This window comes from Trachurus japonicus, chromosome 5, assembly GCF_045865225.1.
Source record: "Trachurus japonicus isolate A0001 chromosome 5, Traja_1.0".
NCBI classification, from domain to species: domain Eukaryota; kingdom Metazoa; phylum Chordata; class Actinopteri; order Carangiformes; family Carangidae; genus Trachurus; species Trachurus japonicus.
The window spans coordinates 11585559-11611587 of record NC_140911.1 but is presented as its reverse complement, the minus strand read 5'-3'; the positions used below and the strand labels follow the sequence as shown (position 1 = coordinate 11611587).

Genomic DNA, 26029 nt, shown 5'->3' with positions numbered 1-26029 from the left:
GTGGGCGGGGGTGGACGGATCGTGGATAAATAGGGCGCACACTGCTGTGCGTAAACGTGTACAGCACCAGACCTGGCCGGGGCACGGAGCTCGCGGGTTGGCTGTGATTTGAAGGAAGTTATTTACATGAATGAATGATCACAGAAAATGGAAAATCAATTTATTCCCGTACACCACTAATGAGGAAAAATTATCAAATGGAAATTAGCAACATTTTGTTATTACGCCAAAGGTGGAGTATTAATTCTTGGACTCACCAGTGATTTTTTTTTTTTTTTTTGCTGCACCTAAGACGCACGTGCCCTACCTAGCTGTCCCGGAGGATGTTTTGAACTTCATTCAGATTTGTTTACAACACTCGCTCCTGAGGGAGGGGAGGAGGACGTCGAAGAAATATTCCTGAATTCATCCGGACGCTTTGCGCATTGCGTAATTCGCAAAGAAATGCGCATGTTCTTTAGACAGGCTACGCATAATTATGTTGGGACTCATCTCTTCTGGAAGGCGTTTATCGCAGCGTGTCCGTTGTAAACACAGAAGAAACGAGGATGATGAGAGTGTCTAGTATGCTTTGGAGAGGTCACCGTCAGATGCTGGTGGCGATCTGTTGTTGGCTGTGTGCGGTTGTGGCGCGGAGCGGAGCAGGTGAGGAGCATCACTGACTCATCCCCTCGCGTTTCTCCCGTTGTGCTTCGGCCGCATGCTACTGATTGAGCACAGTTGTGGTGATGATTATTATTATAGTTAAATGCCAATTAAATTGGTGGATCACTGATCTCGCGCTGTTTTCTGCCGTTGTGGTGTAGGCTATTATCCACAACTTAGGTTAGTTCAGGTCAATTCAAATCTGAAGGACAATAGGAACTTCATTTGTGATGATTGGCAGTTTATATTCAAATAGAATAAATATAAATAAATGCAGATGTTATAAGAGAGGGGGACACACACATACATTTACAGCATATATAAAGATGTTAGATTAGGAAAAGTCATACCTGTTGCAGATAGATTTGATAGTGTGTCTGTCTGCAGTGCATGGCGTCTTGGCTTTACATGTAACCTGAGAGTGTTAATGGTGCCCAGGGGAGAAAGGGCAGGATTGTGTGTCACATCAGAGCAGTAGCACAATGATCAGGTCGATTAAATATTTATGGAAAACACAATGAAGCAGACTTTACTATTGTCCACGACATCTTTTGGATGGTGCTCGATCTTTTTTTTGACTTTTCTGTCACTGGATATTTTAAAAAAAAAAGAAAAAAAGTCTCTAACTACTTGTCACTTTTTCTCTCCATCACCCACAGTGTCAGTTTCCAGATGTGCGGACCGTGCCTGCAGTCCCCCCATAGGGAACCTGGCCAGCGGCAGGAACCTCACCACCCTCTCAAGCTGCTGTGGGAACAGTTCCCTCCACCACCACCACTGCCCTTGCCACCGCCATCCTCCCGTGACCCCTGGCCTCCTCCACCCCGAGGACGTTCACCCACCTGCTCACATGACCGATGATCCTTTCCTGCATCCGGAGACCTGGTGGGCGTCAGGTGCGGGGACCATCCCCATGCAGGATGGTCAGCAGCAGCAGCAGCAGCAGCAGCAGCAGCAGGATGAGATCCGGTTGGACATGGAGACACAGTTCTGTCTGTCCCATGTGGTGCTGGTGTTCAGGTCCCCCCGTCCGGCTGCCATGGCCATCGAACGCTCGTCTGACTTTGGGAAGAGCTGGGAGGTTCTGAAGCTCTTTGCAAACAACTGCAGCTCAGAGTTTGGTTTGTCCGATGACTTCAGTCAGCCTGGGTCACTGTGCACATCTCGTTACACCAGTGCTACGCCCTGCAGTGGTGGTGAGGTGAGAGAATATGCATGAATTTATATATAACAGGTGCATCTCAATAAATTAGAACATCCTGGAAAAGTCCATTTGAGTAGTTCAAGTCAAATAGCCCTGACCAAGTTATGGTGTGCATATAAATGGACATACTTTTCATATTTCCATAACATTTCCATATTAAAAATGCTTTTTTTAATGTGTCTTTTGTAATATTCAGATATTTTGAGATACTGAATTTTAGGTCTTTATTAAATGTAAGCCATAATCATCAACAATTAAAATAAATGTAATAAAAAGAGTGTAATGGGTTGATATAATGTATAGGTTTTACTTTTTGAATTGAATTACTGACATAAATAAACTTTTCCATGATATTCTAATGCACCTGTATCTTTGAGCAGATCCACAATGTGTGATTCTTTGCTGACTAGTATATTTTCTCTTCCCCAGGTAATATTACGCACACTAGATCCCAACAGTGCTAAAACCCTGGACCCTTACAGTCCAGAGGCCCTGGCCCGCCTCACGCTCACTAACCTCCGCATCAGACTGCTGAAATCTCAGACCTGCTCTGCACCTGTGAGCCCCCCAACAGGACGGATGAGCCCCACAGCCTCGGCTCCGACCTCTACATCCGCTACAGAAAACTCAGCCTCAGCAGCACCTTATGCTATTTATACTTTACTGGCCAGAGGGACCTGCCTGTGCCACGGACACGCTGAGCACTGCGCTCCATACAGCAGCAGCCAAGACGCCAGACAGGAGAGCAACATGGTGAGAAGCTTTTTTTTTCCATGTGTGAAGGTGATTTCCAAAGTAAAAGAACAGTCAGAGCCTAGAGGGAAATATTGTAAAAGCGTAGAGCACAGGTGTCCAGATGTCAGGTTTAAATGTAAAACGTACTCAATGGTGGGAAAACTACCAGTTACAGAGCTTTGAATCGCTTAATTTACTCTTCACGCCACCTGTCTGGATCAATCTTTGAGCGGTCTCCAGAGAGCAGGTGTCTGTGAAGTGTGTAAGTGTAAGTGATCAGGCCCAGATGTGTCTTCCAGGTGCCGGGTAAGTGTCTGTGCGCTCACCACACGGCGGGGGATCACTGTGAGAAGTGCGCCCCGCTCTACAACGACCGTCCCTGGAGGCCAGCCAACGGGAGCAGCGGGGAGCCGAACCCGTGCCAGAGTGAGTGACCACCAACAGGATTGCATAACTATTAGGTCACCGTGTGTGTACACAGTCAGTTTTGCTGGTGAAGAAAAGCTAGACAGGAAATAATTATGAAAGTGTGGAGGGAGAAAAAGTGAAATGCTGTGAATTAAATACTGATAGTAGGTTTTAGTATGGCTTCATGTAAGTGTTTCGCTGGACTAGACTATTTTAAGTTTTCTTAGGAATTAATGCCTTTATTTCAATAGCACACTCAAGATCAATCAATTTGCACTGCCCTTAAATCTGCACTTTACTTATGTGATGTCTTTTACTTTTTAAAACAGCTTTTTTTAAAAATGATCTTAACCTAAGTTGGTGGATTTATATGGTTTTACGGTTTTTGTGTTCATCTCTCTATGTATTGTTGTTATTATCTTCGTAATTTTTGCTACCTATGCAAAACAAAATTCTTTCTGTGGGATAATAAAGCTGAACTGAGCCGAACTGAACTAAAGAGAGAGAGGGGTCAGCGTGTAGCAAAGGGCCACAGGTCAGATTCAAACCCATGGCTGCTGCATTTAGGACCAAGCCATGTTACGCCATCGACTAGATCGACTGAGACTAGAAATCTAACACTTCTTCTACTTTGTCTCTGATCCTTGTCCACTTTGTGTCTCCTCCACCTCCTCGTCTCCTCATCTCCTCCTCAGAGTGTGAGTGCCACGGTCACGCAGACAGCTGTCACTTCTCTCAGCGGGCGTGGCTCTCGTCCGGTGGCACCAGTGGGGGCGTTTGCGACGACTGCCGACACAACACCGTCGGGCGTCGGTGCCAGCGGTGTCGCCATGGCTACCACCGCCACCCATCCACGCCCCTCAACTCCCCCAACGCATGTGCACGTAAGAAACTGCCAAAACAAAGTGTTGAAGCTAAGATGCTTGTGAAGGACATTAAAGAGAACCACCAGTGTCTTATAGCTCCATCTACTGGTGCAAAACTAAATGTTTCAGCAGCAGCAAACAGACTTGTTTCTCTGTCTCTCAGGCTGCCGTTGTGATCCACAGGGCTCTTTGCCTCTTCGACCCGGGGAGGGGGGACCCTGGTGCCACCCCCGGAGCGGGCAGTGCCACTGTAAACCCGGTGTAGGAGGCACAAGCTGCAGCCACTGCCTCCCCGGCTACTGGGGCTTTGGGGACGAGGGCTGTGAACCCTGTGCCTGCCCCCTCAGCTGCGATCCAGCCACTGGGCAGTGTCTAGACAGGTAGCTGGAGGCGTTACCCCAAAACACCTGAAGGGATAGTTCAACATTTTGGCAAATTGGCCCATTGCCATAATCCCTATAGTTTTAGGAGTGGGTTCGTTACCTTTAATTCTCGGTGCAAGCTATTTTTAGAACAGTGGAGCAGAGCCGTGAGCTGCTCAGAGCTACGCTATGGAGGCTCATGGGATTTCTTGGTTTCCCTCATCAAACTCATCAAATACACAATCCAACAACTCCAAAACGCTCTTGTGGACAAGTTGTGACCTGCACATTCACCACGCTATGAGATACGGAACGTTACGAGACGGAGTTGTTTTTGAGGCAAATGCAGAGACTGTTTGCTGAAAAACTGCCCCCGACGGGAACGCGCATCAGCGGTTTTGCATGAATTTACTTTGAAAACAACTCTGTCTCGTAACATCCTGTTATCATCTCATAGCGTGGTGAATGTGCAGGTCACAACTTGTCCACAAGAGTGTTTTGGAGTTGTTGGATTGTGTATTTGATGAGTTTGATGAGGGAAACCAAGAAATCCCATGAGCCTCCGTAGCGTAGCTCTGAGCAGCTCACGGCTCTGCTCCGCTGTTCTAAAAATAGCTCGCACCGAGAATTAAAGGTAACGAACCCACTCCTAAAACTATAGGGATTATGGCAATGGGCCAATTTGCCAAAATGTTGAACTATCCCTTTAAGCAGCTGAATGTAACAGTAGCACAATAATGGCTAACAGAGAAGTTCTATTTGTGTTCTATTTTACTTCTGCAGCTACACAAATAATCAGGTGTTCAATGTGCCTGTTGGTGGAAAAATCCCTGATCTGGATCAGTTGTTCCCACTTGAAGAAGAGGTGCAGTGGTCAAAGGAGCTTGCAGTGTCTGCTCTGCATTACACAGGTGAGGTCATACGAGGTTAAACCTGTGGCATGCCCGCGTTTTTAAATTGTGTAATCAAATATAAAGAGATTACATCATACCCTGATGCCTGTACACAGGGAAGTGCAGCTGTAAGGAGAAGAAGCTGCGGAGTGTGTCTGACCTCTGTAAGACTAAACATGACTATGGTAAGAAATAAAACGTACAGTTCTCCCTATTTAAAAAAAAAAACTAAACAATGATCTATATAGTTCTTATTGCTTTAAAATGGCATCTCAGTGTTTGCTAACTCCACCTGTGTGGCCCCACGACAGTGATCAAGGCCAGTGTGCTGTCCGCTCATGACAAGGGTAGCCACGCAGAAGTTCAGGTCAAAATTCGCAAGGTCCTTCGATCAGGCCAGGTGACGCTGCACCAGGGGATCATCAGCATCTACCCGCTGTCCTGGACCAGCCGCGGCTGCACCTGCCCCATACTCAACCCAGGTAGGACAGAAAAGAAATTAGTAGCCTAGTACATGGACTGACGAAAGGAACACATGTCATCAGGGCGCTAAACATAACACACTATAAGGATTACCAATAAAATGTAAAATGTTTATACTTTTATCGACTGATCTGCTCGAATGTATCATGTGGTGTCTAAAGATCAGACTTTATAGGCCTATATAGCTTTATAGGATGATTTTATGTAGGCTAAACAGTTACTAGAACAGAGAGGGAGAACTCTGAATTAATGTACTATATACTGTATTTCCTTTTTAAACCAGGGATGGAGTACCTGCTCGCAGGACCAGAAGAAGCTGGAACGGGCCGTTTGATGGTCACCATGCAAAGTGTGGTGGCGCCCTGGACGCCTCGTCTGGGTCTGCTCATATCAGAGGGCCTGATGAACGGATGTCCGTGAGCAATATGATCCAAAGCTGTCGGAAACACTTCAGACTATTTCACAAAGACATTCATCAGTCGGTGGAGAATTCAGAAAAGGGACTGAAAGCGGCTGAACAACATGTTGTCATCAAGGTCAAATTATCCAAGAGGTCGATGTAGAGGAGAGGCGCTCACCATGAGTAGGTGTGTAACACAAAAAAACTCAAATGAGTCTGCAACAGTGAAAGTGTGATGTACCTAAAATTAAAGGCCTTGTCTAGATGCAACATTGGTTTCTCACTATATATACAGCAAAGCCAGATCTACTGTATGTTGCAAGAAGTTGGTAAGATATTTGGATTTGTCAGGTTGGCTCATTCATTTATCTTTTTTTTTTTAACCAACCAAGAGCTATTTTCATAAATCATAGTCATTTAGCTTTGGTGGGGGCCACCTGGGGTCAATCCCATGCAGAAGAACTTTCAAGTATTCGGGATATTTACCATCATGTCCTATCTCCAAATCATACAGAAAATATGTAACAAGTAAAACTTGTGTTTGTTTTTTGGCAAATTATGTTTCTTAAAAAGTATTCTTTTGTTATAAATGGTAAATATTGTATATTTAGAAAGCTACACCAAGAGGGATTTGATAAAATGCAACAGTATGTAACTATAACATTCAAGATAAGTGAAGTAAAGTAAGTAAAATACAACAGTGTTGTTGAAGGTCATTATGCACAACCACTCATTATAGGGACGCCTTGTTTTCTGCCAATTGCATTGTATTGGCAGAAAACAAGGCGTCCCTAATCCATAACTGATACCGATCGTTTCTGGCATGCTTTGCAGGTTGTCACGTATTTTTAACCCAAAAAACAAAAAAAAACAATAATGATCAGCGCCTGATCAATGGAGGCATCCCTAACTGATTAATATCTTCTAAACAATATTAGCTCACAAGACAAAGATCAAACATGTAACACAATGAAAAGTAGAAGTTGAGATTGTTGGACTATCATTTTAATCTTTGATACATACCATCAAGTCCTTTAAGGCCTGAATGACACTGAACAGTGACCACAGCGTCCAAACTGGAGACTACAGACAGTGTTGAGACAACAAAAACATTAACGCAGCGACAATTAAACGTGACGTACCACTTTGGTCTAGGCCAGATACTGAGTCAATTATCGTTCATTAGACAACACACGTAGCTGGAGACCCTGGTGTTTCTGCAGGATGTCTACAAACTGTTAAAAAAAACAACATTTGTGTTAATATCACCGTGATGCCCACTGCACAGAAACTGTAGCAGATGCCTTGTTTTCTTACAGATTTCCTGTGTTTTGGTCTCTCAACTGATGGAAAGTGAATGGATTCAACTGTCAAACTGTAAACTGCTCAGATCTCTGAACAATTAGTGATGAATCAGTGCTATGTAACAATCCTGATTAATCAGCATTAACAGGACAACACACATAATGAACTCTTCTGATTGACATTACAACACACAGCAAATGAATTTACCTATTGCATATAAAGTGAGTCTTTGAGCTAATGTCCCTGCAGCAAATAGCTTCGCCCGCCGTCAATAAATCATATCCTCCATTGATTTTTTTTTTGAGTGCTCAGCAAATAAAGCAGCCTATACTTTTGTACATATGCTACGTTGTTCTGCATTCACAAAGTCCACAAGTTCCTCCTCTGATGGCCTTTGAAAAGTACTGCCCGTGTGTGCCAGTCTAAGTCCGTTCTGTAGGCTGAAACAGGAGAAGAGACCAATCAGAGAGCTCCTCTTGGCGAGTCATTAACGCTGGGCAGTGTCTGCACACAGAGAACAAGAGCCTATTGACGATGAGTGATTGACCTTAGCTGGCAGCCTGACTGTCTGTAGATGACACAGTGTCAGATGAGAGACTCGAAGTGGACGGGGCGGGGTCAGTTTCGGGGGGTAAGGCAGCGCCCTCGGTCGAGGCGACGGGAGCAGAACCGGCGTCGGACTCTGCTTGGCTGGAGCTTTCTTTGTCTTCCTCCTGAGGGTAGAGCTCAGGGAACTTCTGCATGCACTCCTGCATGCCACGGAAGTAGTCGATGCACTCCGAGCCCTTCACCTCCTCCTTACTGTAGTGGAAGCAGGAAAAGGCGTCTTTGAACTGGGAGCCACAAGGTCCACTGGCCATGCCGCCCAGACACGGGCAGTTCCAGTTAATGTCTCCATTTGGCAAGATCAAGCCTGAGGAGGGTGAAAGAGAGAATCTGTTTAAATTATATATTTTGATACCGTCAACAAATCCGATCCAAAGTCAAAGTTTTCACTTAGAGGATGTTAAATCTTCAAGAATCTGCCAGAAGTAAAATGTTAATCTTTTACAGGGCTCAACCATTTCCTTCAACAGCTGAGCACTAACTCAATCAGGATTAAAATAGCATCTGTTGGGGACTTCTTTATTTGGTTCCTAAGCATTTCCAGGAACCAGAGAGTATGTGTATGATGATGTAAAAATAAACTACTTGCGTATTTTCATGACAATAAAGTGACCTGACATCGGTGTAGCTCCCAAATGTTTGTGAGTCGTATTGCTCAGTTGTTGGGTTTGGTTTTTATGGTGACATTTTCTGACATGTATTTTATCTTTAAGGGACCTTTAGAGGTCTGGTCCAGCTTTGACACAATAAATGACAAACCTTGCTCCTCATATGGATCGTCGGGGTCATCAGCGATCAGCTCGGCATTACTGGGCGCCTCGTGGTCTTCCTTGGTCACAAAGATGATGCGATCTTTGCCTTAAATAAGAGAAAACAGGGGTTACAATAAAATCCTGAGTGAAAATGAGGCCATCCTGGCATAATCCCATAATATAGGATTGATTAATCATTGAAACAACACACACACATAACACTTAGCCTACATGACAGTTGAAAAAAAAACGAATTATTGCCCTAACTGGACAACTGAAGTGCATGTTAACACGTTAGTCCGACTAATACTGGACCCGAAACCGACAAAAAATACATAAAACACCTGGGCTGATGCGTCAGCGCCGATTCAGTGCATTTCATACAGTGCAACCAGCGATACCATGGGTTTTATATTGTAATAAAAATTGTTTTTAAAAAGGTAGCCCGAGGTGATGATGACCCGACCTGACCATTTTTGGAGTATTTTCAGCCCTGGACCTGCTCGTCCGGTCGGCAACTGTAGTTGAGAAGTCTAAGTTATTTATTTTCAATGATTTACTAGTTGACAGACAAGTTAACATGGAAGGAAATCTGTCTGTATTAACCCGTTGAAGCGACGTAACGTTAGCTATATCGCCGCCTATGTTGAGGAGACAGACACCCTGAATTATTCAATGTTCCCTGTTGCCTCTAAACTGGGACATGAGCCAAATGCAGACGAGTCGCTCAACCTTAGCTATGCGTGTAAACATACCGACTGCTGAGATGTCTGGTTGCTGCTGACCCCTGTCTGTCGGTGGTTTTTTTCTGGAGTTAACCTGCCTCCGAGATCGCAGCTAACAGTCTCGATGCTCTCGCTAATTGTCACTTATCTTTTACACTAGGAGCTACAACAGCAGCCGCAGCAGCGAGTCTGTCTGTCTCACAGTTACAACACATAATAACAACAACAGGGTGATCCCACAACATGTAAGATGAACTCGGAGCTGGAGGTTTAATAGCTTCCCCTCGCAGTTAAACGGGTTATCTAACCACCGTTAGCTTAGCATGGTGGCTAACAACTCCGTGACATTGCTCCGCTGCGAGCTGAAGAAGGAAAATGAATGAAAACAGCGCCGACTTTACCCTCTTGTCTGCAGTGCGACATGTTTGCGGATGTTGTTTTTGTCCGTCGAGCCTCGTCCTCCTCGCTAAAAGATCACCAGTGTGGAAGAAGAAGAAGAAATTGGTCAACAACTGCGAGGAGGATTTCATTTGACAAGCTCCCAACCGGCGTCCGGCAGCGGCTCCGTTACCCCTGTGACCTGTCCACATGTGGGCGCGCTGTGATGGCGTCACACGGCCTTTTTTCAAGGAAAGAAAATAAATCGAAAAGTATTATATGTATGTAGCTTTTTTTTCTCCTTTTATTTAATTTATTTATTTAATTTTTTCATTGTTATTATTTTTCTATTATAATTTCTCCTTTTATGACCTTGTTTCGTATCTCTTTCTGTCTGAAAACATGATAGTTCCTTACTTGTCAATAAAGATGTAAAAAAAAATCAAAAAAAAAATCGAAAAGAAGTTTATATTTTACAAAATTAAAGGTAATAACCACACGATTAATAAAATATTAAAAATAAGTACAACAATTATGTACACACAATTATAGACTATTCAAATTTTTTATAAAGATATTGAGCTAATTCACTTGTATATATAAACAGTGCTTAATTTCGTTGCAAAGCTCCCCCTTTATTTTTTTACTATTTAAATTAAGTTAATATGAGCTCTGGGGGTTTTTACAGGAAAAATAATTAATTGATCAATAGAGAAGTTTATCACTATGCTTTTCTGTTGCTTTTGTTTGTTTTTTTGAAGCAACAGATGAACCAGCCAATTAATCTTTTTTTTCCATTATCATTAATTGAATAATAATTGAATATCCATCAGTGCAGATCCTCATAATTCATGAGTCAAGTGAAACTGGACTTCTGATTGGTCTTGGAAGATATCACCTTAGTGTTTCCATTGTCAAATTAAGGCCATGTGCAGTAAAGATCATATCCCAAATTGAGTCTTTTTTTTAAAAAACATACAGGACAAGAAGGTGATTATTCCTGTATGACTGAAGGCTCTCTGCACTAGACTGATAATAACTCATCACCCACCAGCTGACGTTAGCGTCATCAGGAGTTTGGGCCTTTTAATCACAAGACATTCCTCTGCTGAAACAAACACACCACAGGCTAAAACAGGACAGGGCTAAAAAAAAAAAATCATGATATGAATAATTAAGTTAACACACTATGTCAATGTTTGTTGCTCAAAATTGATTTTGTAACCACCATCGCCTTTACTAAACCGTTTTATTGCTATGCTACTATAATATTCATCATCTGCATTTTGTGGTGTTTTCAGAGGATGCCATGACACAGAACAACGACATGAATCAAAACACAACTTCCACATGATTTGGAAAAAAAATCCTGTTTTTTTTAATAACACAATTATGTTTGTTACATAAAGTAAAAACCAAAATGAAACCCCTTTTTCATCCCTATCAAACCCACCCTCATCCCGACCATCTCGGCAGTATTGTGCAGCGATTCAGTCTGGGAATAAAAGAGCATGACAACACACACACACACACACACACAAACAAACACTTTCCTCCGAGGAACCAGAGACAGAGGACAAACACTGTGCCCTACATAAGACCAGAGTGAATATAAACATAGTCCATCATTTAAAATATCAAAATAAAGATAAATGAAAAACCACCAACAGTTTGTCTGAGTTCACCAGAAATCTTACTAGGAGTGTAAGCACACTTTATACTTTTCACATCCTATAGTAGGGCCCTAGAAACCTCAAAGCATGGCTGTTACGTGATGTACATGATGACATGGCTTTCTTTCAACTCCCCCTGAAAAGTCCAGGCACAGTGCCTTCAGTGCCCAGCGTGAAATAAGCACTAACATGTTGTCGCTGTCTGAAGTGTCTAGTGTTCCTTTGTACATGCTGCAATGAACAATGCCTGAGGTAAGTCAGAGACAGCACCTCACACTTGTGTGTATTTTAGGCGATTCTTCTGCTGAGGAGACAGTCAGTGGGGGATTTAGGCAGCCTGCAGAGAGGTGGGTAGAAGCTCTGGAATAAAAGGACTGAAGAGACACGTTCTATGCTCAACCCTGGCAGTAACCCAAACGGTGTTCTCAGCATTGACATGCTAGAGACGTTATGGTGGGAACAAAGGTGGCAGAGAAAAGTTACCTATCCCAGCTGCAAAATGTACTGATTGTGCGAACTGCAAAAAAATGCATTATAAAAAAAAAAAAAAACAATGAGAGGGGTGGATGAACTGTGTCTGGTTGCTGTCAGACTGTTGGTATTTTGTTTTTGTTTTTTTTAGAAGAGCAGTGCTCCCATGCTGCCCACTTCGCTCTGCTCCTTCACAAAGATCTCAAAGTACTGGTAGATGATGGTCACAGCCAAGAGGATTCCCGTACCCGAACCAATGGCACCCAAGAAGTCGGCCATGACAGACAGCCCTCCTATGCACAGACCACCGAAGGCAGCAGCTGTGGGGATGTACCTGCAGATAAAAACATATATATATATATTAACACAAACACTCTGGAAATGTGAGATCTTGGAGTGCTATTCTCTCAGGTTGTATTGTACCTGTTCAGCTCATGCACCATAGAGGTCTCTCTGTGTCCCCTCATCACCATCTGCTGCTCCTTCAGCTGCTTTGCCACCTAAGACACACCAAAAGATATTAGGGGACAGTTTGATACGACACCTTTTAACAACATCAAATGTTACTCACACACACACACACACACACACAGTCACTGTGTTAATTTGTGGAATGAACTGCCGCTGCACATTACACAGGCCTCCTCACTGTCTAATTTTTAAACTCTTCTTAAAACCCACCTCTTTTCTTTGGCTTTTCACACTACATAAGTTGTTGATTTTATGTGCACAGATATTTTATCTGGGGTGGACAGTCTATTTATTTATTTATTTATTATGTTTTATTTTGTCTTTTATCTGTAGTATTTTGCCTTCTTAGTATGTTTTATGGTTTTTATTTTACTGTACAGCACTTTGGAAACCATTGTTTTTATTTAAAATTGTACTTTATAAATAAAATGGAGTGGTTTGGACTCACATCTTTGGCGGAGGATCCCGAGACCTCAATCCAGGTCTTGGAGAAGAAGGCACAGGAGCCGAGCATGAAGACGATATAGATGACAGCATGAACTGGGTCATCTAAAACAGAACCAAACGACTCTGGAGGCGAAAGGTAATAGCAGAGACCGCCCACTGGGTAGGCACGCGCTGGTCCTCCACTTGTGGTGTCCTAAAGAAAAAGATACGGTTTATATCTGAGACTGAGACTCCCTCATACAATCTCTTGGTCTTTGGTCTTTACACATGTTACAACGACAGAGTTTAAGTCCTGGAGCACTCATTATGTACTTACAGACCAGGTTCCTAGGAGGTTCACCAGGAAGTTCCCACTGAAACGTGTCGACAACATCTGGGAAATGACGTAGAGATTGGAGACGAGGGCAGACTGCAGGATGATGGGGATGTTGGAGGTGTAGAACAGTTTGATGGGGTAGGTGTTGTACTGGCCACGATAACGTGCCGACTTGATGGGCAGGTCGACTCTGAAGCCCTGATGAGGAAGCAAAGCACATGTGTTTATATGACAACAGAGCAGCAGCAAAAACATTCCTCAGTGTGTCTGCCTTTCTACATTTAATCAGTGTAGGAAATTCCCTGTACTCAAAATATGAGATTCCTTTAATGCAATAAAAGCAAATAAGACACTGCGCTGGATTTATTTGATGTTTCCCCAACTTACCTGGAAGTATATGACCACTGCAAACACGAAGACGGTGGCGATGAGGTTCATGAGGTTGGGCAGGTTCTGTCTGTAGAAGGCTTCTCTCAGGGCACGCACCTTGTCTGTGCGAGTGGCCAGGAGATGGAAGAGAGCAATGATGGCTCCCTCAAACTCAGTACCTGGATAAAACCAAAAACAATCACAGGGTTGGTCAGTACAACACAAGTTACTATGTTTCTCTTATTTTTGATTATTCAGCCATATAAAAGCTGCCATTACCTCTGCCGGTGTTGACGGTGGTGGGGCTGAAAGCCTTCCACACGATTGTCTCGCAGATGTTTGTTGCAATGAAGAGGGAGATTCCTGAGCCCAGACCGTAGCCCTTCTGGAGGAGCTCATCCAGCAGCAACACAATCAGACCGGCAACAAAGAGCTGTAGAAACAGGCGCAACGTTAGTACCAAGCAGCTGTAATGTACACCCAAACAATAATCCTAGAAATGGTGTTTTCCCCATTTAAACTTCACTTCATTACGTCTCGATTTGTCTGATTGGTGCAGAAAAGTAAGCATAAACAAACTACATAGCATAGATTTTACTAAATATAATTGACACAAGTGTTTACAGGAAATAAGAATGAATTGATCAATAGAAGTTAATCACTTTATGCTTTTCTGTTGCTTTTTCCTTTTCCTAAGCAACCGATGAACCAGCCAATGCTGCCATTTACAGGTACGGCAAATATCTCAAATCGGGAGTTAAAAATATATTATTATATTAACCTGGATGATGATGAGCAAGCATATCCCAGCACCCATCTCTGAAGGATCTCCATACATGCCAGTCATAACATATACAATGGCCTGTCCAATGGTGATGATCATTCCAAACACTGCAAAAGGACAGAGAAAATACATATTTGCAAGTGGAAACATAACAAGCAGAGATGCTGCAAAACAGACGCTTCCTATGAACAGTACCGAGTGAACAAGCTTCAAAGCATAAGACACATTCAGGGCTTCAAAGGTACGTGACAAGATCTAATAAAACAGAGCAGCTGCACTGAGTAATAAGACCTACATTTCTGAGCTCCATTGAAGAGGGCTCTGTCCTTGGGTGTGTCTCCAACCTCAATGATCTTGGCACCAGCCAGCAGCTGCATGATGAGACCTGAGGTGACGATGGGTGAGATACCCAGCTCCATCAGAGTACCTACAAGACAAAGTGGGCAGCATTTAGAGACAATCAGGCTCAGCTACTGCAAGAACAGCTACAGCACTAGAAAACAATGCAAGAAGAAGGCAAACAACTGTTGAACTTTGGCTAGTCACCTGTGATAAAGAGATTATCTCACGTCTGATAACAACACTGGAATTCAGTTATTTCTCCTTTCTGGATTAGTTTAGAGTGACAGCCGATTTAACATATACGATTCAAGTACCTCTGTTGGAAGCCAGGATTACTCTCATCCAGTAGAAGGGATCTGCTGAGTCTGACGACATGATGCCAAAGAGTGGAATCTGAATTAACAAGAAAAATAAAATATTAAGCTTACAGCAAACCACTGTCACCAATAACAGAACCAGTAGGATTGGTTGTCAGTAAGGTTTTTCATCAACAGATACCGACCTGGCAGCAGACCAGAAAGATGAATAGCGTGATGGCAGTCCATAGTACTTTTTCTCTAAACTGAATCTGTAGGGATTACAAAAAAGGATGTAAATGTCAATCATATCCAGTCAGACTTAGGTGCATGAATAATACAATTAAAACAAAAAAGACAACAACTGTGAACATACCTTTCTTTCTGGTTTCTGAATTTCTGGCAGGACTGCACAGAAAGGCTTGATGACTTCCAAAAATTTAACTGCAGAAAGGGAACAGCAGATTACAAAACATTACTAACATTGCATATGCAGTTTACTTCGAGGTTGGTCAATGTCCTTGCAGTTGTATCAACATTTGTGAAGCTTTAGGTGTGTTGTGCACTTCAAACTTGGTTAGCTTTGACGCAACGTCATCACTAACCAGCAGCTAAAACAGCTGGCAGCAAACCTGGACATGTCAGAGTGGACACCTGGACAGTTCACTGCTGGCTCTGTATTTCACAGCAACAACGAAATATACACATATACACTGGTATGGTTGAGATTAGCTCGTATCCAGTGCGTAATAATAATAATAATGTGTGTGTGCGATTTGCGGCTGCGCTGTTGAATGTTTAGTGTCGGCGTTGATCAGCTGTGTCAATCACTGCAAACTGACTATGACAGCAAATGATTTAACATACGCCCATAATGTTCGTTCGTTGTTACAGATTTGTCACAGCACTGATTCAAACAGGGAAAAATACGAGATTAGACCATAATCTCTTCTGCTCTTTCCGTGAAGTTATCCTACATGAACAAATCACACAGCTAACCAACGTTAGCATTGCGCTAACTAGCCTTCAATCACAAAAAACGACTGAGCGACCTCTTAAAATCAGGACACTTGTTTAAAAAATACACACAAAAGACGGTAGGAATCACCTCTGACTGTAAAACAAACCTATCTAATGTGATTTAAAGCCCGTAAAAACGAAGTGTGGCTGCGATACAAACTACAAATTAGCTCCCGTTATAACCTAACGTTAGCTCAAGGTTAGCCAATTAAGTTAGCTTCCTCACAAGCGCTTCGTGTCTCCCGTTACTTTACGAGATTAAAAATTTAAACAATAAAATCCAAAAAAAAGACAGCAGGTGTTTTATATCAACAGAAGAATGTCACGTACTCCCCATGGTTGTCCCGTAAGGCCGAGTCCCGGTGTGTTTCTGGCTCCAGTGAGAGTAGCTGCTCCCGGGTCAGTGTGGCTCCATCCAGCCGCTCCGTCAGAAAGAGCGAGGCGAGCAGCAGAGACACGTCACCAGCCCGGGCGCTGACACACGTCACTGCTCCGCTACACGACCACACTCACACTCACACTCACCGGGTTAACACACTGCACTGCACTGCACCACAGACCTGTCCTCTCACACAGGTTAACCAAAATGGTGAATAGATTGCATCAGTTTAGCAAAATGCACGATTTAGATTTTGCATCCTTTGTAATTTAATCGATTTTTTTTTTTCCAAGTCCACAGTGCTCCCATCCACCAGAGCGCGCTCTAGCCTGGACTCATCCGGTAAAGTTGACCACACACTCCTCCGGTGTGTGGTGTGTGTGTGTGTGACCCCTCCCCTCCCCTTGAACTGATGAGGTATCGATATAATGAATGAATGTTTTGATCAGCACAGTTTAACAGTAGGCTACATAACCTTCATCAAATGTTCAAGCAACCAGAAAGCGATTAAGACTGTCAATATATGTGAAAACTTGTAAATTCCCCCTGGCGTAGGCCTATACCATAGAAGTTGCATATTATTTTTGAAAACCTGTTTTGTAATGTGAAACCACAAAGTTTTGAATTTAAAAAAAGAAAAGAAAAGAAAAAAATCAGCACAGTTTTCAAACTAATCACGGAGGATAGGCTACTTGATTGATAATAGCTTATAGAAAAGTGTATAGATATGAGGATAGCTGCAGGATATCAATAATTTTCTTTTCTTTTTTCTTTAATCAGTATGCTCTTGTGTCTCTGGATTGGTTTTTACCACACCATCCGTGTTTTGCTCAAACATGGATATTTACTGTGTTTGTCTGGTTTGACACGTGTCTTTCCATACTACACACTATCATACGTGGCCTTTAACAGACTGTCCCGACTTTATTCTCGGTCCTTTTAAAAGCATCCTGCCTTCTGCCGAAACCCGGGATCGAACCAGGGACCTTTAGATCTTCAGTCTAACGCTCTCCCAACTGAGCTATTTCGGCGCCTGGTACACCGTAACGTGCTATTTTTCCCAGTGTCCACCAGAGGGCCTTCTAGCCCTTATCTGATGTTATTGACATGTCTATGTTCTTTCTTTCTTTCTTTTCTTTTTTTCTTTTTTTTTTTTTTAAATCTGCTGTCTTTAAGCTGTTTCTTTTGTTGGAGGGAGCAAATACCTTTACATTTCTATCTATATTCCATCACTAAACAACAGGTTTCTGATGCAGGCAAACAGAGCAATGGCTTTAAACTGCTCTTCACATGTAATATCAATCAAATTCGCAATCATTTGGAAAAAGCATTTATCTCTCTGTGATTATACAGATTAGGAATTTAGTTGTGATAGTGAGGGTATTCCCAACACGTGTCCAGACAGACAGACAGACAGAGGTAGGCTACAAGTGTGAGTGTACAGGAGAACAAAACATTAAACTGAGATGATGTAGATGTATTGAAGAGGCTCTAATCCAAAGTGTTTGTGGATAATGTCTGTATCGCTGTCAGATTCTGGGTCAGTGATCGCAGTGATGAATGGTGGCGAGCACCTTTGGCTGCGCAGTGCTGGTGGCACACTTAGCCACTGAATCATAATAATGAAACACAAGCAATGATGACAATGACTGGAGCATTCAGCCATCTGCTCATGCATGTGATCAGTCTAAACACTTTGGACCTACTGTACTGTCATCTCGTCCACCAGTTGATTTGTTGTGGGGCAGAAAACACGCACAGAAGTAACGGTTCTGGAGGACGGTTGAGAGATTTGCTCATCTCCCCCCAGTCCCCAGATAAAGAGATATTTGTTCATGTGGTTATATAATGACCACAGAGCTGTGAGCTAACACAGAGGTGAGGACAAGCAAATACCACACAGCCCCCCCTCCAGTCTCTGCTTTTCACAGCACTTTGAATAGCCTCTTATATCCTAGATCTGATGTGGAGATTTCACTGTCAGTCATGAGGGAAACACAGTTGATGTCAGCTTTATGTTGATGTTAAAACAGAAGTAATAACGGTGAGTTTATTTGACTTAGAATTAGATTCATGAAACTGGATGACCCTAGAAATTAAATTGTTAAATCTGCATGTGCTTTAATGATTTGAAAAAAGACAATAGTGTGATACACCACATGCAAAATGCACACTGCAAAATGACACAAACAAATATTCACTCCCTTTGTATGAAAAAGAAAATACTTGCAAATAAAACATTGAATTCTGATCACATTTTCTGATAACGTTTGCCCTGCAGCGACGGTTTACCTGCGTGTGTCCCCGTGGAGAACATTGTGTCTGCAACCTTCAATTATGTAAACGCTCCACCAGTGTCTCAGCATGTGTCTGAAACATTGAACCCCAGGACATAGAAACAGACCTGTGCTCCACTATTTACACCTTAAATTAGCATAGAGACTAACAGTAAGAGGACATGTGCTTCAGGCTCACACCCCTTATCTGTACCCAGGAATCAGCATGAATCAGCTGGGTTAGATAACGCTTTATAAACCCTTTGGGTACACGAACACAACAACATATGTGATCGATGACCTGGTGGTTGATCTCATGTGTGACCATTTCTAAGCGAATAATCATTATACTGTATGTGGGGTTATTGTAGCAATGTCACTATACAGATAATGGATATTAAGACATCCCAGTGTTATTAAACTATAACGGTGACCTTCTGTAAGTGAAACAAGCAGGGTCTCCCCAGTCGACGCCCCAGTTGCTGATAATTTTGTGTAATTAATCCAAGGAAATTTTTCATGGCATATTAATGGCAAGTGGGAAAAGTAAAGTTTGTTCTGTTTCACACATCAGTCTGAATAGAAGAGCAATTTAAAACCATCCTCATTTTATAAATACGAAGCAATAAAATTAACTTCTCATAAATGCACTAAAAAAATAAGTGCAAGTTTATTGTGTATTGGATTTTTGACTCATAAATAGACCCTGCATTAACAGCACAAGTGCCTGTTACATCGTTTTAGAGCTGCAAGAAGTGATTGACACAAAAATCCTTTTGATTAAAAAAAAAAAAAGAAACATCCTTCACCCAACCCAAACTGAAGTCTCTGCACGTTTTGTTTGACCAGCAAATCTATTATGCCGCTTGCTATCACTATGAATGAATCACAGAAACATTTTTCTGTTAACAAGGTGGAGTCAGCAGCACACCTTAGCTATCACTCAAACGGTGAAAGAGTTTCCAATTATTTTTCTGCTGAATGGAATAACTGACTAATCGTCCTTGTAGCAGAGCTCACTATTATTAGATTTTAGCTTCTTTCTTAATCGCGTCAGCAAAAGAAACAAAGCAAAGGTGTGGTAATTTCCACAACTAAATCCTCTCACTTTCTAAAGAAGAAGCTGAAGCAGACTCTCACTCGCTCTCTCTTGTGTTAATTGACCCGCTCTTAACACACACACACACACACACATAATGCTGCTTGCTGTCGTCATAAAACACATCACATATCATTATATCCAACCAAATGTCCTCTGCTCTGACGACAAGCAACAAACGCCACACATATGCCTCCACAGAGGTGTCGTGTCGTGCTCAGTGACACGGACATGAAGCAGTCTGCTGCCCGAGGTGTGGGAAGCTGAATACTGAACACACACACACACTAATCATGTCTGTACACGGCTAGTTTGGTAATTTGCGCTCTTCCAGATGAGTCAGAGTTTGTGTTCCTTATTCACAGAAGATGAGTCTATGTAAACAGTGAAGTGGAGGCGTGCGAGTCTGAGTTCTGGTTAGTCAGAGGACAGTTTTGTCGTCTGCAGATAATGGACGGCCATGACACCAGGCTACTCATGTCACAGCAACAACGGCACTCATAAATCCATAGGCTTCATCCAGACACACACACAAACACACAAACACAATGTTTTCGTCTCCTCGCTTCACCCTAAACAGTGGGTTTTCAGTGCTGAAACTGTCAGATAATCGTGTGTGTGCCATCAGAGGGTCAGAGGGTTACATCAGTCCTGAGCTTATAGAATTAGCACACATCATACATATGTTAGAATAAACACGCGAATACTATTTATGTATATGAGGGGCTTACATAAACCCACACATGAGCACAGAGACTAGTCCATAAGAAGAGACAGGGGACATTAGTAGGTAAAGACAAGCCCAGGACGGTTTAAAAGGATAGACAGAGCTGAGTTGTCTTCTTTGGTTGCAGTGTTTGATTTTCATTTTGTAATAACTTTGCCTTCATAACATGACGGAGCAGAGAGGTTGTGTTTGGCAGAGTACAGCTACTTATGTGAAGTGTTTCACAATGGTTTTATATATTCCCATTATTTATATATTTTTCCAACCAAAAGCCCCAAACTGCTGTAATCCCTGACTAATCCAATCGAGGCCTGGCACTGTAACGCGAGCCGCTGTAACACCCAGAGACTGATTCGAGGGGGCAGAAAGTCTCCCTTCGTTTGACCTTCATGGGCGAGCTTGAATAAAGAGTGTGTCTGGTGTTAATGTGAGCTTCAGATGGTTCATTATGGTAATTAAGAGGTCAGTGTAAACGAGTTTGACAGAGTGGACCGTCGAGGGTACGGCAGGAGCCTCGGGCCAGCTCGGGGCCCCGGACGGCTGGCAGACAGCGTCACGGCCACCGTTACGCAACACTCTAATTACATCTTGGCTCGATTTGGCCTTGACTCTTCTTCTCTTGCTGCTCTCTTTTTTTTTTCTTTTTCTTTTTTTTTGCTTTCCTCTGGTTCTGTGACTGTGTGGCCATTTGTCGTCGCTATAAACAGTCAGTTTGAAATTATGGTTAAAACCTGCTTGGCGTGGCTCATGGTGGTATTAGCAGGGTTTAACTGCAGGGGCTGCAGCCTGTAGCTACGTACGTGAGTGCAGGATCAAGTGAGAGTTGAATTGAATGATTTAGATGAGAAATGGGTTAGTGCACGGTTTATCTTCTTGTGATAAATAACCATTGGTTGCTGTTACATCATGTTGTGATATTTGTTCTGATTATTTCAAATCATTCCTGGTAGCATCATAATTTCATCATTCTTTTTAAAGAATTGTTGCTTTTTTTAATGTTTTATAATTCATGCCAGAGCTTGTTAAATTCAACCATTTTCAACTTTTTCTTCCAGTCTAGATGTTGACTGTTTCCTTCCAGAGCTCTCAACCCTGATAAATAAAACTGGATATCTCAGCTGTTGTAGTAACAATTCAGATCAGGGGATGGTCCTGCATGTTTTTGTCCACACTAGTGACTCGAGGATGCCAGTGTCAGATGGTCAGACCATCACAGCGGCTCAGACTGAAAATATCCCAATAATTTCTGGATGGATTGCAGAGACATTCAGTACAGACACTACACACATCTCTCCCAAGATGAACTGTGAGTGCTTTCATTGTCCCCTGATCTTTCATCTGATGCAACTGTCTGGTCAAAATTCAAATGTGTCCAAACTTTTGCTTTGTTAGGAAATCGCTTCTTCAATTCAAAAGCATGATTTGCATCATCATCACCCCTGTTTTTCCCTCACAGAAAACTGATGACGCACTCCCAACAAGCTGTACTTTGTGTGTTCACGACTTATTTGCAAATATTAACATTATTAACACACTAGAATAAGGTGATCTGTATGGTAAACATTAGCTGCAAAACGTCAGGAAGTTAACAAAGTCACTGTAAGCATAATTGAGCATGCTGACGTTAGCACTGAGCTGAGTTAACCTCACGGAGACGCTGTGACTGCAGACACATCGTTTCATCACACAAACTGGTAAAAGTAGATACATTTCAGTGTGTTGATAATTTCATCAGGAGAGAAAAGTGAAAACAAGAAAAGATCCTTTGAAAAAAAAAGAGGATATATACATTACATTGTCCTTATTTAACGTCTTTGAACACACAAACAGGAAAGAAAACCTAATTTCCTATAATTGAGCCGAGGAAGTATCTGCTGGCAGAGGATGAAGTAACAAAACTGAGTTGCACAATTGAATTCAAATCCCTTTATTTTCTATGAGGAAATTCATTTGTGCAAGAGACAAACAAGCAAGTTGAATAAATTACAGGGGAACCACAGTCCTACAGCACCTGTACAGTAAATAAGCACAGCACAGTAAGTATTTACAGCCTTTGAAGGGTTTTTTTTCTATAAGACACATCTAGTGCAGCCAGTTGGTTTTAGAAGTTACATAATGAGATGAGTTAAATGATCATCTGTGAATGATGTCCACTTTGACAGTTGCAGCTGAGTGTCAAAAGGTCACATTTACTCTAAATCTGATTGGACATTGTGAAGCAATAAAACCTGAAAACCTCAAAGAAGCATGAGTATGTATGTGGATCAAGCTGTGACAGGGACGGATCAAACTGGTATTCACATGTCAGCTGTCACCGACTGCATGAAGGGAGTGCATTGGATTTATTTGCAGCATATGTTGCTTCTGTCCCGCTGTCTCCTCATCGCACCATCCTGCGTGTCTTTAAAGCACGGCTGCCTAATCTCTACAAAATGACCTGAAAACTATAACTTCACAGAATCTGGACGAGCAGGTGTAGTCATCCACACACACATTTCAGCGGTGGCTCGGTTCTTATCACATCATATACAGATTTAAGCAGGTCAGCAGATTAATCCCACACAGCCATCATCATCTTAATCACAACAGTTTTCTTTTTTTATGCATAATCTTCAGGAATGTAGCAGAGGGTAGAAACTACACTCGATCTGTCTTTCTGCTTTTCATCTCCCCCTCATTACGTTATTGACCCATTTATGTAACGGCCTGTGTGTAGCTTGTCACCATCATGTAAGCTCAATTTAGCACCTGTCAAAACAGCCTTGGCCACGTTCCTGATTCATGCAGCTCTTGCTTTCAGTCTTTATGTCGGCGCAAATCTGCCACGTTTTCATAGTTTTCTACCTCATAATTAGATATAAATATCTTTTACAACATTGTCTCTGTAACTGCTCATCCTTGGATTCATGCATCACCCAATAGGCACTTAGTATTTTTAAAAACCTGGAGGTATATGTGGTGGGTTGTGGTGTAATGAAGCCAAACTAAAACCTTACGAACATTATTTAAAGGTAGAATTTATCACAAGTGTGGATGGAAATACTGCATGCATGCAGAGATGTTGCTGCTATGACTGATTGGTTTTTCCTATAAATAGAGAAAACTGGATAGCACCAGTGTACCTTGCCGGCTGCTTTCAACCCCCTACTCTGCTTTCACAGCCCGAGGCGGCAGCAGCAGCAGCAGCATCCACTACATGCTTGTACGCTAAACTGTGTGACGGACAATGGAGCATTTCTCATATGTGGTGGGGGCACATTGGGAGATTCTGCCGGGATCACATGAAGGATTCATTGGACAGTTCCTCTTCAAGTCATGCAGATTAGCTGACCAATTTCACCTTTGAATCACCCCAACACCACCACCACCACCAAAAAATAGATGCCCTGATATCCGTGTGTTGCTGTGCAAGACAGGATATGCACAACTTTATGCCAGAGGGAATTAGGCTTAAATTATGTGTCATCCATCAGGATTTCATGCAAATATTCACTGGTTGAGAACATTTTAAAAAGGGTTTACACAGGGTATGGAATACACAATTACACACAAACACACACACATAAACAAAAATGCAAACCACCAAATATAAAAATAGAGGTCTGCGGTGTTGTTTTTTCCCCCATGATGTTTGCGTGTCCTGTCAGATGTCTCTGTTTGAGAGACAGTCAAGGACGAGTCTCATAAACATCAAACGGCCAAGAGGGAAACTAGAGCTGAGGTAATGAAATACACACTTGGCCCGGCCTGTTCTGTCCTCCCTCCGCATGACAGAAACACTTTGAAATAGTTAAATGCATCGTGATGTGTGTGAGCCGGGGCTTCACACTTATTAGATAATGACTTGATGGTAGAGAACCACAGTGAGCGTGGGAGGGGATGATTGTTGTGTTTGAGGTGACACTCATTCAGCGACTGTTGGTCCTTAATTATCATCATCATCATCATCATCATGTCTGTGCGTGTAGTTCACCTTGACTGACATGACGTTGGATGTTGGAGCAGCTTTGTGATGAATGAACTCAGTCAGTAGTGATAGAGTATTAACATCTCAATGATGGGCGGAGGTTTGTGGTGTGGTGTGTGGTGTGTGGATCAAGTGGCCCAAAAAACTATGACACTATTTCATTCCCGGGAAAAAAAAAGGCTGCAGTTGCCATAGCGATTTTAACTGCTGTTATGCAACTGCTCTACTTGCAGTGGCAACCTTCAACAAAAGCAACGGGCCACGGACACGCACAGGCACAGGCACACGCACACACGTGTTTAAGAGCGGTAGAGGTTGGGTTTAAGACAGAGCTTAACAGTGAATCTATAGCAATGTAATGTAATGTACATATGCACACGATGACAGAATGGGATCAATTTGATGGTTAAAAGCAGCCCACTGACCCTGAAAATGTTACGCAATATTGACTACCATCCCCACCCACCCCCCCACCGCCACCTCTTCCCAGTAGAGTGGAGATGGAGGAGCTTATTTTCTCCATCTTTCCATCCTCTCATCTATCAATCTCTCTATCCTTGTGCACAGAAACATCACATGAATGTCCTGCGTGCTCGAGGACTGACTGCTGATCTCTGACAGTCTATTAAACATGGTAAATACTGGGGGTGTAAAGACAGTATGTGCTCATAAACCCCCCCTCCTCTTACCCGACCCTGACCTAGACTCTTAAAGATTAGTGTCTGTCTGCTTGGTCAAGCCTTTTACTGGGTTACAGTAAATAGTTTGACCTTTCATTGTACTGTCTTAAACCACCATGGGATTACACAGAATGAGCCAGGACCTAAATAACATGCAGTAGCTATATAAACAATAAGGACACGTACCCACACAGTAAACTAATGACACACTTGAGATAATCGCTACTGTGTTATTGTATTTTACTCAATTGTTCTCAACACATAAGCCACAGAAAACACCCAGTTTCCAATACATTGTCTGATTTCTCATACTAGCTCATTATAGGGGAGTGTGTCTGTGTCTGTGTGTGTGTGTGTATATGTAAGACCTCATCATCAGACAACCTATTCATGTCCAAAACCCTGCGAGCATGTGACAGATGGTGAAACGCAGGAGGTCACTATTTTCAGCATTAACTGAAACAAGCACACGGCCTTCACAATGTGATGTACTCTCTCACCAATATCTGCTGCGACAAGGACCCAGAATAAAACAGCCTCCGTGTGCGTTTAGATAGAAGTGATATTTAGATCTCACTGTAACAGAGTAATGTGAGTGTGTGGTTGGTTGTGTGTAAGAGTGTACAGCACACATTCAAAACAAAATGTCAAAACCAGGTCTGAACATATATAACTTGTGTGTGTGTGTGTGTTTTACATCAGAGCATCACTTGTGTGTCACAGTGATGTCCGTGCCCGTGGTGGTACAGTCAGTACATTCCTCAGACGGGACACACTCCAGTGGTAATGGCCCGTGTGCTCTGTTGACATAAGCCTGTGTCGGCCTAATAGCTTCTCTTCTCTAAGAAACCCACTGCTGCTGCTGCTGCTCTCAGACTCTCAGAGCACATGCCTCCGCCTGCTCCGTCTGCCTCAGACTGGTTGGAGATGACCAGGACTGGCTAAGGCCG

General features: G+C 42.7%; 4 protein-coding genes and 1 non-coding gene across 5 annotated transcripts in view; 2 read left to right on the top strand and 3 right to left on the bottom strand.

Moving 5' to 3' along the window:
• The window catches only part of LOC146987151 (RNA-binding protein 38-like), a 212487-nt gene that overhangs the window by 85396 nt on the left and 101062 nt on the right, over nt 1-26029 (top strand). The gene's annotated exons all lie outside the window — the stretch shown is intronic.
• LOC146987168 (netrin-4) lies at nt 57-6422 on the top strand. The gene is made up of 10 exons (XM_085776195.1): nt 57-645; nt 1311-1846; nt 2279-2602; nt 2884-3010; nt 3688-3876; nt 4022-4238; nt 5004-5131; nt 5230-5298; nt 5425-5595; nt 5880-6422. Exons 1-10 carry the CDS (start codon nt 549-551, stop codon nt 6014-6016), a joined length of 1995 nt encoding a protein of 664 aa, XP_085632321.1. The 5' UTR covers nt 57-548; the 3' UTR covers nt 6017-6422.
• On the bottom strand, nt 6980-9961 carry chchd4a (coiled-coil-helix-coiled-coil-helix domain containing 4a). The gene is made up of 3 exons (XM_085776194.1): nt 9786-9961; nt 8667-8765; nt 6980-8214 (listed from the first exon to the last, which is right to left on the bottom strand). Exons 1-3 carry the CDS (start codon nt 9805-9807, stop codon nt 7850-7852), a joined length of 486 nt encoding a protein of 161 aa, XP_085632320.1. The 5' UTR covers nt 9808-9961; the 3' UTR covers nt 6980-7849.
• On the bottom strand, nt 11460-16386 carry LOC146987166 (protein transport protein Sec61 subunit alpha-like 1). The gene is made up of 12 exons (XM_085776193.1): nt 16282-16386; nt 15308-15375; nt 15138-15203; nt 14950-15028; nt 14589-14720; nt 14291-14400; nt 13789-13942; nt 13528-13688; nt 13141-13338; nt 12826-13017; nt 12330-12406; nt 11460-12240 (listed from the first exon to the last, which is right to left on the bottom strand). The coding sequence occupies exons 1-12, from the start codon at nt 16286-16288 to the stop codon at nt 12054-12056; spliced, it is 1431 nt and encodes a 476-aa protein (XP_085632319.1). The 5' UTR covers nt 16289-16386; the 3' UTR covers nt 11460-12053.
• trnaf-gaa (transfer RNA phenylalanine (anticodon GAA)) lies at nt 17289-17361 on the bottom strand. The gene has a single exon. It is a non-coding gene; the product is annotated as a tRNA-Phe (tRNA).

Bases quoted from the DNA above. Each gene is read 5' to 3' on its own strand.
- LOC146987166 (XM_085776193.1), bottom strand. The intron at 15,204-15,307 runs GTATGTTCACAG...TAATCCCTACAG, and splicing joins TTCAGAAACCAGAAAGAAAG to ATTCAGTTTAGAGAAAAAGT. The intron at 13,339-13,527 runs GTAAGTTGGGGA...CTTCCTCATCAG, and splicing joins CAGTGGTCATATACTTCCAG to GGCTTCAGAGTCGACCTGCC.
- LOC146987168 (XM_085776195.1), top strand. From the start codon at position 549: ATGATGAGAGTGTCTAGTATGCTTTGGAGAGGTCACCGTCAGATGCTG. The intron at 2,603-2,883 runs GTGAGAAGCTTT...TGTGTCTTCCAG, and splicing joins CCAGACAGGAGAGCAACATG to GTGCCGGGTAAGTGTCTGTG. The intron at 4,239-5,003 runs GTAGCTGGAGGC...TTACTTCTGCAG, and splicing joins ACTGGGCAGTGTCTAGACAG to CTACACAAATAATCAGGTGT.
- chchd4a (XM_085776194.1), bottom strand. From the start codon at position 9,807: ATGTCGCACTGCAGACAAGAGG. The intron at 8,766-9,785 runs GTAAAGTCGGCG...CTCTTATTTAAG, and splicing joins GTCGCACTGCAGACAAGAGG to GCAAAGATCGCATCATCTTT. The intron at 8,215-8,666 runs GTTTGTCATTTA...CACCCTCCTCAG, and splicing joins CGATCCATATGAGGAGCAAG to GCTTGATCTTGCCAAATGGA.